The 12,532-nt window shown below is 45.5% G+C and overlaps 1 protein-coding gene and 1 long non-coding RNA gene across 2 annotated transcripts; both read right to left on the reverse strand.

The window, feature by feature from the left end:
• Window positions 1-1,542: 1,542 nt before the first annotated feature.
• LOC140701652 (inositol 1,4,5-trisphosphate receptor-interacting protein-like 1) lies at window positions 1,543-5,842 on the reverse strand. Its single transcript, XM_072977786.2, has one exon. The coding sequence runs from the start codon at window positions 5,578-5,580 to the stop codon at window positions 4,018-4,020; it is 1,563 nt and encodes a 520-aa protein (XP_072833887.2). The 5' UTR covers window positions 5,581-5,842; the 3' UTR covers window positions 1,543-4,017.
• Window positions 5,843-11,182: 5,340 nt separating this feature from the next.
• Window positions 11,183-12,139, reverse strand: LOC140701653 (uncharacterized). The gene is made up of 2 exons (XR_012080570.2): window positions 12,006-12,139; window positions 11,183-11,434 (listed from the first exon to the last, which is right to left on the reverse strand). It is a non-coding gene; the product is annotated as an uncharacterized LOC140701653 (long non-coding RNA).
• Window positions 12,140-12,532: the final 393 nt, after the last annotated feature.

Consider the following 12,532-nt stretch of genomic DNA (forward strand, 5'->3'; position numbering starts at 1 on the left):
TGATGATTTTGGGTTAAAAATATTCTCAAGAAATTGTTTGAATCTCCTCTTGATTTCCAGGAAGAGACTTTCTTAGAGGCAGCCGCCCTTTGCTCTGTCAGGCTTGGCCTCCTTTTTCCTGCTGGCAAGACGGACACAGTATTGCATAGCAGTTTTGGGCTATTTCCTGGCGGAACGTACATGCCAAACACATCTGTGGGACAAACCCATTACTTCTGACCTCAGTGAGAGTGGCATGGTTCAGATGACCTCTTGCCCAGCCACTGAGGTTACGGCTGACATCTGGGCCAAGCCATTGCCTAGAGATCCTTTCCATCACTTGAGGGGGAAGGTCAGACCTCTAGTCAATGCAGGCCTGCAGCATTGAGAAGGGGGGCTGGAGTGATATTCTGCAATGCAAGCATCCAAGTGAAGGTCTGACTGTTCAGGAAGGGAATCACCGGTGAAGCTCACATGCTGAAAACATGTTATCTATTATTCCTCCTCCTCTTTCCTGCTTAATTCACCTGCCCTTTCGTTTGGCAAGATTTAGATAATCAGTCCTTCCCTTCTTCCCCTTGTTCTACTTTTCTGTGTAAAAAAGGGGAATCCTTCTTGTTAGCCTTAACCATTGCTGAGAACCTGCCCCCTCTCCATGGATGTACCTATCTTGAATCATCCTTCCTCACCGGTATGTATTATTGCGGCAGTTTCTGACTGTGATTTATTATTATTATTATTATTATTATTATTATTATTATTATTATTGTTGTTGTTGTTGTTGTTGCTGCTGCTGCTGCTGCTGCTGCTGCTGCTGCTGCTGCTGCTGCTGCTGCTGCTGCTGCTGCTGCTGCTGCTGCTGCTGCTTTTTTACAAATAGACAATGAGTTGCTTTTTCTAAGCCAGGCATATGCAGTTGGGTGGGTGGGTGTATATATGGAAATTTGCTGCTTATTGAATGTTTCTACAAAAGTCCGAATAGTAAAAGCTATGGTTTTTCCTGTCGTGATGTATGGAAGTGAGAGCTGGACCACAAAGAAAGCAGACCGCCGAAGAATTGATGCCTTTGAATTGTGGTGCTGGAGGAGACTACAGTATTGAGAATCCCCTGGACTGCAAGGAGAACAAACCTATGAATTCTAAAGGAAATCAACCCTGACTGCTCACTGGAAGGACAGATCCTGAAGCTGAGGCTCCAGTACTTTGGCCATCTCATGAGAAGAAAAGACACCCTGGAAAAGCCCCTGATGTTGGGAAAGTGTGAAGGCAAGAGGAGAAGGGGACGACCGAGGATGAGATGGCTGGACAGTGTCTGCGAAGCAACCAACATGAATTTGACACAACTCCGGGAGGCGGTGGAGGATAGGGGGGCCTGGCGTGCTCTGGTCCATGGGGTCACGAAGAGTCGGACATGACTAAACGACGACCACTTTTTAAAAATTCATGACTAGTTTTGGTGCTTATCACTGTGCAGCCAATGGAGTTAATAATTAGAAATAGTCCCATCATCCTAAAAACTTCATCCAGATTTTCCCTTTCAAGGTTATGCATCCCATCCTTATGTTTTTCTTCATTTGTTCTGCCTTCTCCTCCCTTGCACAGTTGTTATCTCATTTTATGTTTGAGAGAGATCACAGTCCATGATACTCATGACTCTGTTGACTACTCAAAGATAGGAGCATTCTGCTTTCAGCTAAGTACAATTTGTCCTTCTTACTAACCCTGGCATATTAATATTCACAGCTTGGGCATCTGCCTTGATCCAGATTTCACCATGGAACCCCAGGTGGTATCTATGGTCCGGGCAGCGCATTTCCATCTCTGGAGGATTGCCCAGCTATGTCCCTCTCTAGACATGGGGGCACTCATGATGCTGATTCATGCCCTCGTCATCTCAAGAATAGACTACTGCAGTGCTCTCTACATGGGGCTACCCTTGAGGCTGATGCGGAGACTTCAACTGGTCCAGAATTTGGTGGCCAGATTAAAAAGTGGGGTGAAGAAATTCCAGCACATCTCATCCACTCTGGTCACCCTTCATTGGCTACCGGTTTGTTTCCACATCGACATCAAGGTTATGATGATAACATTCAAAGCCCTAAATGGCTTAGAACTTAGGTACCTATCACAACGCCTGCTCCCGGCCAGATCTGTCTGCAATACCCATTCTTCGCAGGCAGGACGGTTGAGGGTCTTGACCCTTGAAGGTGACCTGGAGGGAAAGAACAAGCGGTCACCCTCCGCCTGTGGAACAACCAGCCCACCGAGATCCACATGGCACCTTTGTTGAATGGGTTCAAAAGAGGCTTGAAGATGTGGCTCCTCTGCCAGGCTTTCCTGGAGCATTAAGATCTTGGCCTCCCTTTTACCATCCTTTAGCCATCCTCTTCATCACCCTTTTTACCACCTTCATCGCCATCTGTTTTCATTTATCCTATTTGGCTATGTATCAGTTTATTTATTTTTTTAATCATGTTTTAATATTGTTGCTTGTTGTTAGCCGCCCAGAGTGGCCAGACGGAGCAGGGCATAAATTCAATAAATAAATAAATATTGTTTTGCAAACATAACACTTTTACTGCAACTGTAATGGTTGTGAAAATTCACAGGGGCAAGACAAAAAAATATCAAGGTTTCTCTCTCTGGATCAGAGTAGCTACTGCGTTGACATGTGTGTGGCCAATCCCAAAAGACACGGATAAAAAGGAGGAGAAGCTATTCAGAAGATACTGGCGACCCTTAATGAAGTCCCTTCATGCGTGCAGGGAGGGCAGGAGATCTGTCTCCGTGGACTGGAACCGGGCCACTGACTGGGGGTTGGAGACCCCTGCTGTAAAAGGTATATATGTACATGCTAGATTTCTGCGGTCCACGTATCATCTGTCATTGTGGTTTGGAATAGGGCTACTTGAAACTGAGAAGCTGCAATAACAGCAAAGTCTGGAATAAGGAGCAAATTATTTATTTACTCCCTGACTTAGTGACAAGCCGTCGTCGGGAAAATCAACGCACCAAACCGAACACCCCAAACTTAACATCCTTTGAGAGGGCATAGCACGAAACCAGAAACTCAAACCTAAATGATGGCAGGAGCAGGTGACTTATAGGCATACCGGTACCTAACTCGGGGAGGATGTCCTTAAAAGCTTCTCTAAAATGTATGGTCTTTCAACATCCTTTCAACATCTTCTTTGCCTTTCCCAGCATGACAAACCCATAACAGCCAAAGCTTGTGAGGATTGTTCGGCATGAACTGAGGTTTCTGCAGGAAATCTGCAAAAAATTACAACTAAAATACTAGGTAAGGAAACACACACATACATAAATGACATAATGCTACTCAGTGTTTTTCATGTTATGGATGCTATGTTATTGTGTGTTTCATCATTAGGTGTACTGGATATGGCATTTTCATTCGATGGAAGTACTGTACTATGACAATAAAGTTCAGTTATTTAATAAATTTATAATTCTGCACCCACCACCAAGACCAATAGAGATATTATTCTCTCTTTTTTTTGTTTTGCTCAAAACAGTCCCATATCGGAGTAGACCTTGTCTAAAAGGGCGGGATAGAAATCTAATAAATAATTAAATAAATATCCCTTCGGGACAATCATTCTCTCTTGTGTACGTAATCAAGCCTTCCCCCTTCACTAATCCAAAATATCTTCTCATATACAGGTAGTAAAATTATACTCCTTTGACAATCTCCTTTTTTATTTCAATATTGCTTGTCAACTTACCACTGATTACTAAATCCTGAACTTCATCATACCATTTACTTAACTGAAACTCATGTTTAAATTTCGAGTGTTTTGCAATCGTTTATGGTGCTTCCTTTACTAGATTTGTAATTGTCTTTTTGCCCGCACCTGCTGGCTCATCATCAGATATAGATAATAGTGAATTTTGATAATAATATTTGATGTTCCCATGAGAGAGATGAGACTAAGAACACCCCCAAGTTACAAACTTGATTTCTTCCAGATCCGATGGGGAGGGGGATTCTGACACCGACCCATCGTCCACCTTCCCCTATTCTTCAAGGTTTATTCTCTCCTCCTGCACGAGTTGGGCAACCTCTATAAACTCCTTCATGGCTTCAGCGTGAAGGTCAGGGTCAGCTCCCAAGGGCGCAAACAGATTAGGGGGGGCAGCACTGAGGAAGGCCCAGGGTAGAGAGATGTGGATGGGCAAGGAATGGTTGCCAATCAGGAAGTGTTTAAGATCTTTTCTCTGCAAGGCAGTGTACAGGTACGAGATGACATCTTGGAGGGCCACTTGAAAGTATTCACGCTGCCAAGCCAACGGGCTCCGAAGGAGCAAGAGGTGCATCAGGGAAGTCTTCAAGTGATAGTTAGTGAGCACAGGGTTCCTATAGGATGATCTGGACTCCCTGAAATTGATGAGGATCTGCAGGCACTTCAGGTGGCAGTTGTCCTCTGGAAGCCGCCGGCGCACCCATTTGAAAAAGAGGAGTTCCTGGACGGCAAAAGTCTCCCGCCAGATTGTGCCGGCGGCGCGATCCATTTCACTGTCCTGGGTAACCAGGAAGACTGAGGAGTCCCCTTGCTGCACCCCAAGGATGATGTCGATCGAAATCGACTTCCCGGACCGAAATCCCAGCTTCAGGCAGCATGCCGTGTCGGACGGCTGGGGCACGAGGTCGAGGTTGTAACTTTGGTAGAGATCGCACCAGGCTTTGGCCACCAGTTTCTGGAACCAATGGATGGTCTTCTCTGCATCCAAGTGGGAGCCTCTGCACAAGACCTGCGTGCCGTCGCTCAGCTGGCGCTTGGGATGGTGAAGGGCGCACACCCCGTCCCTTGGCAGCCTCTCCCTCTTGCACACGCACTCCGTCTCCACCGAGATGCGCCCGTGCCTGCTCAGGGCACCCTCGGAATCGCTGGTTTCGATCTGGAAGGAATGCCCCTTGGGTGGCAGTAGCGGCACAAGCACCGTGTAGGCTTGGGAAACCTGGGTGTGCCACCCTTCAAAGGCGCTGCCCACCCCGATGCATTTCTCGAGCAGCGGGAGGGTGTTCCAGTACGGCAGGGTTCTCCGCCACACCTCCAGCAAGTGGTCCACAAAAGAGGTGACAAAATCACACGTGCTGATCCGGTCACCAGTTTCCATCTGGACATGGCAGTCGCAGAGCATTTCCAGCATCGGTTGGTTGGATCTGCACATGTCAGGCTCTGTATTGTCGTCCTGTTCAATAGTGCTGGAGCCATAGCTGTCGGTGGCGGAGCCATAGCTGTCGGTGGCGGAGCCATAGCTGTCGGTGGCAGAGCCATAGCTGTCGGTGGTGGAGTAATCACTCAACTCCTCCTCCTTGCTGTAAATGATGTATTTAACGAGGAGAATGGGGATGCTGAGGAGGAGGAGGAGGGTCAACACCACATCGTCCAATCCATCACTGGTTCTGTCTTTCGCTGGCAGGTCAAATTCAGCTTGCAGTCTTCCCATTTCATGCGTCATCCGATTCTTGTGCGCCTGGATCCGGTCCAGTGTCTCTGGGTCGGTGTCATCACTGACCATCAAGGGCTGATGGAGAAGTGTTAACATTGCCAGGAAGATAACAGGGCCCAAGGCCATGTCTAAAGAGAGAGAGAGAGATGCTCAGAAGGGACTCAAGGAATGCTATCATCATCCTAAAATTATAGAGCTGGAAGGGACCCAATGGATCATGGAGGTGAAGACTTGGCAAGGATGAATCCAACCCCCAGACCCTTAAACCTATCTGCTCTCCTGCGAGCTTAGTGGCTGAACCCTAATGTGGATAATTGACGGAGTTTCGGTTCCGTTCTGTATTTCTTTCTTTGCTTGTTTGTTTGTTTGTTTGTTTCTTAATTAATTAATTAATCCTGAAGCTGAGGCTCCAATACTCTGTCCTTTCAGTGAGTGCTTGGGGTTGACTTCCTTTAGAATTGATAGGTTTGATCTCCTTGCAGTCCAGGGGACTCTCAAGAGTCTCCTCCAGCACCACAGTTCAAAAGCATCAATTTTTCGGCGGTCAGCCTTCTTTATGGTCTAGCTCTCACTTCCGTACATCACTACAGGAAAAACCATAGCTTTGACTATTTGGACTTTTGTCGGGAAAGTGATGTCTCTGCTTTTTAAGATCCTGTCAAGGTTTGTCATCACTTTCCTCCAAAGAAGCAGGTATCTTTAAATTTCGTGGCTGCTGTCACCATCTGCAGTGATCCTGGAGCCCAAGAAAGTAAAATCTGTCACTACCTCCATATCTTCCCCTTCTATTTCCCAGGAGGTGATGGGACCATAATCTTAGTGGGGTTTTTTTGTTTTGTTTTTTGATGTTGAGCTTCAGACCATTTTTTGCACTCTTCTCTTTCACCCTCATTACAAGGTTCCTTGATTCCTCCTCAGTTTCTGCCATCAGACTGGTATCATCTGTATATCAGAGGTTGTTGATATTTCTTCCGGCAAATAATTCCGGCTTGGGATTCCTCCAGTCCAGCCCTTCGCATGTATTCTGCATATAAGTTAAATAAGCAGGGGGACAATATGCAGCCTTGTACTTCTTTCCCAATTTTGAACCAATCAGTGTTTCCATATCCAGTTCTAACTCTTACCTCCTGTCCCACGTATAGGTTTCTCAGGAGATAGATGAGGTAGTCAAGCACTCCCATTTCTTTAAGGACTTGCCATAATTTGCTGTGGTCCACACAGTCAAAAGCTTTTACATAGTCAATGAAGCAGAAGTAGATATTTTTCTGGAATTCTCTGGCTTTCTCCATAATCCAGCACATGTTAACAATTTGGTCTCTAGTTCCTCTGACCATTTGAAATCCAGCTTGTACTTCTGGGAGTTCTCCGTCCACATACTGCTGAAGCCTACCTTGTAGGATTTTGATCATAACCTTGCTAGCGTCTGAAATGAGTGCAATTGTATGGGAGTTGGAGCATTCTTTAGCACTGCCCTTCTTTGGGATTGGAATGTAGACTGATCTTTTCCAGTCCTCTGCCCATTGTTGAGTTTTCCAAACTTGCTGGCCTATTGAATATAGCACTTTAACAGCATCGTCTTTTAAGATTGTAAATAGTTCCACTGGAATGCCATCACCTCCACTAGCCTTGTTGTTAGACAAGCTTTCTTAGGCCCACTTGACTTCACTCTCCAGGATGTCTGGCTCAAGGGCAGCAATCACACTATCTGGGTTGTCCGGGATATCCAAATCTTTCTGGTATAATTCCTCTGTGTATTCTTGCCACCTCTTCTTGATGTCTTCTGCTTCTGTGAGGTCCTCACCATTTTTGTCCTTTATCACGTTCATCTTTGCACAAAATGTTCCTTTAATATCTCCAATTTTCCTGAACAGATCTCTGGTTTTTCCTTTTCTATTATTTTCCTCTATTTCTTTGCATTGTTCATTTAAGACGGCCCTCTTGTCTCTCCTTGCTATTCTTTGGAAGTCTGCATTCAATTTTCTGTAACTTTCCCTATCTCCCTTGCATTTTGTTTCCCTTCTCTTCTCTGCTATTTGTAAGGCCTCGTTGGACAGCCACTTTGCTTTCTTGCATTTCTTTTGCTTTGGGATGGTTATTGTTGCTGCCTTCTGTACAATGTTACGAGCCTCTATCCAAAGTTCTTCAGGTACTCTGTCCACCAGATTGAGTTCCTTAAATCTGTTCTTCACTTCCACTGTGTATTCATAAGGGATTTGGTTTAGATTATACATACCTGACTAGCCCAGTGGTTTTTCCTACTCTCTTCAGTTTAAGCTTGAATTTTGCTATGAGAAGCTGATGATCAGAGCCACAATCAGCTCCAGGTCTTGCTTTTGCTGACTGTAGAGAGCTTTTCCATCTTTGGCTGCAGAGAATACAGTGGTGTCCCACATAGCGACGATAATCCGTTCCGAAAAAAATCGTTGCTATACGGATTCGTCGCTATGCGGGGCAAAAAAGCCCATAGGAACACATTAAAACACGCTTAATGCGTTCCTATGGGCAAAAAACTCACAGTTCTGCGAAAATCCTCAATGCGGCCGCCATTTTCGCTGTCCGGTAAACAAGGAAAGGGCGCGAAAACACTGCGGGCGGCCATTTTCTTTACCTGGTGGCCATTTTGGAACCGCCGATCAGCTGTTTAAAAAAACATAGTTATGCGATAATCAGTAAGCGAAATGCTTACCAATCACTGCAAAGCGATGTTTTCCCATTTAAAACATCGTTATGCGATCGCTTTTGCGATTGCAAAAAAAATATCGCTATGCAGATTAGTTGTTAAACGAATCGCTCATTATGCGGGGCACCACTGTATAATCAATCTGATTTCGATATTGCCCATCTGGTGATTTCCATGTATAGAGTCGCCTCTTGTGTTGTTGGAAAAGAGTGTTTGTAATGACCAGCTTGTTCTCTTGACAAAACTCTATTAGGCTTTGCTCTGCTTCGTTTTGAACTCCAAGGCCAAACTTACCTATTGTTCCTTTTATCTCTTGACTCCCTACTTTAACATTCCAATCCCCTATAATTGAGAAGAATATTTTTCTTTGGTGTCAGTTCTAGGACGTGTTGTAAGTCTTCATAGAATTGGTCAATTTCAGTCTCCTCAGCATTGGTGGTTGGTGCATAAACTTGGATTATTGTGATGTTGAAAAGTCTGTCTTGGATTCATATTGAAATCATTCTATAATTTTTGAGATTATATCCCATTACAGCTTTTCCCACTCTTTTGTTGACTATGAGGGCTACTCCATTCCTTCTGCAGGCTTCTTGCCCACAATAGTAGATATAATAGTCATCTGAATTGAATCCGCCCAATTCCTGTCCATTTTAGTTCACTGACGCCCAGGATAGAATAAATTGGTCCATACACTACCTTCAGTTATTTGACATAATTCGTCCTTCCTCCTCTTTACATACCTGACTCCAGTCAGACTGCTCTTAAAGGAGTCGCATATTTTAGGGCAGGGATGTTCTGTGCCTCCTTTCTTCCCGATGGGCACCACGGGCACCACGTAACCTCCTGAGATGCTCTTTGTTTGCCAAGCCAGCTGTCCTGCATTCCTACAGCCTGCTTGGCTGGGCTTTTCTCCATCTCTTGCCCCCACTCCACTTCCCATTATTACTTGGCTGACTATGATGTCATCTCCCCTCCACTCACAGCCACCCTTAAAGGAGAAGTCACATAGCGCTGCTGGCTGCTCTTGGGCTGCAGCAGAAGACCCCTAATGCCTTCCCTGGTTGAACCCATGGCCAGCAGGATTGTGGGAATGCAACACAGCAGGAGAAGAAAAGGCACTGGTGTCTGGGCTGGGCTGGTGGTGGCAGTGAGCAAAAAAAATTCGTGCAATCTGGCATAGCGCTAGCACAGAATGACAGATAGGGGAAGGGAAAAAACACAGTGAGGTTTCCCTGCAGCCCAGCACACACCTAGATAGACCGACCAACACCCCCCCAATACACACACACACGGAGTGGAGAAGAAAGGGGGCAGGAAAGACGGCAGTGAGTGGCAAACGCTACAGACACAATTTACACCGACATGAGCATCTGCCAAAATGTCTGAAAACAAACCTATTGAAAATAAACGTTATCCATCATTCCTCCTCTTTCCTGCTTAATTCGCCTGCCCTTTCGTTAGGCAAGATTTAGATTAGTCCTTCTTCCCCTTGTTTTACTTTTCTGTGTAAAAAAGGGGAATCCTTTTTAGCCTTAAGAGAACCTGCCCCCTCTCCATAGATGTACCTGCCTTGAATCATGCCTGCCTTCTTCACCAGTATGCATTATTGCTGCAGTTTTTGACTGTGAGGGATTATTATTATTATTGCTGCTTTTTTTCCAAATGGACTGTGAGTTGTTATTTCTAAGCCAGGCATATGCAGTTGGGTGGGTTGGTATATATTTGGAAACTTGCTGCTTATTGAACGTTTTCGCCACTTTTTTAAAATTCCTGACTAGTTTTTGGTGCTAAAACCTAAATGATGGCAGGAGCAGGAGACTTATAGGCATATCTAACTCGGGGAGGATGCCCTTAAAAGCTTCTCTAAAATGTATGGTCTTTCAACATCCTGTTGAAAGTTGGGAGAGAGGGAAGGGCCCTACCGAACCCCAAAGAGGAGCCCATTCCACAAACGAGAAGGCTCTTTTTCCCCCCTACAGGTCTTCTTTGCCTTTCCCAGCATGACAAACCCATAAGAGCAAAGCTTGCGAGGATTGTTCGGCATAAACTGAGGTTTCTGAAGGAAATCTGCTGTGACAAGTAGCTGGGTACCAACTCACTTACATCTCAGACAACCTCTCATGAAATATAAATGCCAGCATGCTAGTGAAGAAGGCACAGAAGAGGCTTTATTTCCTGAGAATGCTCAGGAAGTTAAATTTATCTCAGCATTTACTTCTGTCCTACTATCGTAGCACCATTGAGAGTGTCCTACCTTATTGCGTTCTGGTATGGTTTGAGTAGCTCTATAGCGGACAAAAAAGCTCTACAGAGAACCATTAAAACTGCCCAGAATATCATCGGGCTCCAGCTATCAACCCTGGATGACATCTTCACATCCCGCTGTCCGAGGAAGTCACCCAACATCCTGAGAGACTTTTCCCATCCTGCTTACAACTTTTTTGAATGGTTGCTGTCTGGCTGAAGATATAAAACAATTAACACTGGGACCACATGTTTTCTGAATAGTTTTTATGCCAGAGGAATCCCCTTGACATTTTAGTCCAGTCGTGTCCGACTCTAGGGAGCGGTGTTCATCCCGTTCTCAAGCCGTAGAGCCAGCTCTTGTCCGAAGACAGTTTCCGTGGCCGCGTGGCCAGCATGACTAGGGCACTGAGGTGGTACCTATTTATCTACTCGCATTTGCATGCTTCAAACTGCTAGGTTGGCGAGGAGCTGGGACAAGCGATGGGAGCTCACTCCGTCACGTGGATTCGATCTTACGACTGCTGGTCTTCTGACCCTGCAACACAGGCTTCTGCGGTTTAGCCCACAGCGCCACCACGCCAGAGCTATCATTGCACTTAATAATGAGCTTAAAGACCACCACTAGTGAATAGTTGGACAGTGTTAGCCTGTAGTGTAGATGTTTGTATTCTTAATGGGGGATTTTTAGTGGGTAGGGAGTGTTTGGGGATTTTTTATGTGTGTGCATGTGGGTCTGGTCTCTGGGTGTCTGTGTGAATTTCGTTGTATGAGTATATAATGTATATACTTACAATGACAATATATTTATTTATTTGTTTATTATTAATAATTTACAACTAATTTAAAACATACTAAGTAAGAAAACACACACACATAAATGACATAATGCTACTCAATTGTTCTCTTTCACCCTCATTAAGAGGTTCTTTAACTCCTCCTCACTTTCTGCCATCAGAGTGGTATCAGCTGTATATCAGAGGTTGTTGATATTTCATCTGGCAATCTTAATTCCGGTTTGGGATTCCTCCAGTCCGGCCTTTTGTATGATGTATTCTGCATATAAGAAAATAGAAAACAAATGAAATAGAACAAAGATAATACATAATATACAATACTGTACCTTGAAAATTTCAATGATCAACAAAAATGACCCAGAATATTAGTGAAATAGCAGAGAACTATAGCCGCATAGAATCTGGCCATGTTATCTGTAACCTGGGTGGTGGTTACATTCGGAAAGGAGAAAACAGAGGTAACATTATTTCCATTTTAAAAGAATGGGTACGATAAAGGCCTGGTGAATACAGTGATAGAAAGGGCAGCAGAACGTAACATGCCAGGGAGTTTCCATTGCTGTGTGCATGCTCTTTTGAACTCTTTAAATACACGCATTAAAGAGCTGGACCACTGTTGTTTACAGTATTGGCCCTGGCTGACTGTTTCATCAGGCTCCAGCCATGTGAAGTTGCAGAATACATGTAGTGTACATGCACTTCCTCTAGCTCTGCCATTGATACTGGGGACACACCACACTGGCAGCTCTTTGGAGGCTGCCCTCTTTCCTGCTTCCCTGCAGATAAAAACTTTTAAACGTATCATATGACCCAAGCTTGGAAACATGTACCTTGTGATCCTAAGGCACATCCTAAGTTAGAATTTGGCAGAAGCAGGCAAGAGGATAACTTCCCCGGCCGCCATCACACTGTTGCCCTCAGCACAGTCATAGCAGCCATCATACCTCTCGGGGACATGGTCCGCTCTGTATACTGGATTTCAACACGGGCACTCCCAGGGAGCACCGCCAAGCCAAGCCAGGCCAAGCCGAGACCCACCAAGCCAGAGCAGGACAGGCAAATCCAGCCTACAGGGCTCGCTCCGTCCTCGACTGACTGGCTGGTTGGCCGTGTGGTGTTTTTAACGTATGTGGTCCGTGTCTCATGTCCCTCCGAGGCTCGCCATTCCTATTTCCTCTCCCTTTTTAAATATTATTTGAGATGGGGGGGTCGTCGCCTGGCCCAAACTTCTCGCCTGCCTCTCCCCCCACCCCAGTCCCACGGGGCGCGAAGGGGCTCCTGAGGCGGCAGGATCTGCACAGGCTCCGAGGCTCGAGGCCCTCCCCACCGGGTGGCCCAGGCTGCGTCACCGCCTCCG

This window comes from Pogona vitticeps, chromosome 7, assembly GCF_051106095.1.
Source record: "Pogona vitticeps strain Pit_001003342236 chromosome 7, PviZW2.1, whole genome shotgun sequence".
Lineage (NCBI taxonomy): Eukaryota > Metazoa > Chordata > Lepidosauria > Squamata > Agamidae > Pogona > Pogona vitticeps.

Excerpts from the sequence above, each read along its gene's own strand:
- LOC140701652 (XM_072977786.2), bottom strand. The coding sequence starts at position 5,580 with ATGGCCTTGGGCCCTGTTATCTTCCTGGCAATGTTAACACTTCTCCAT.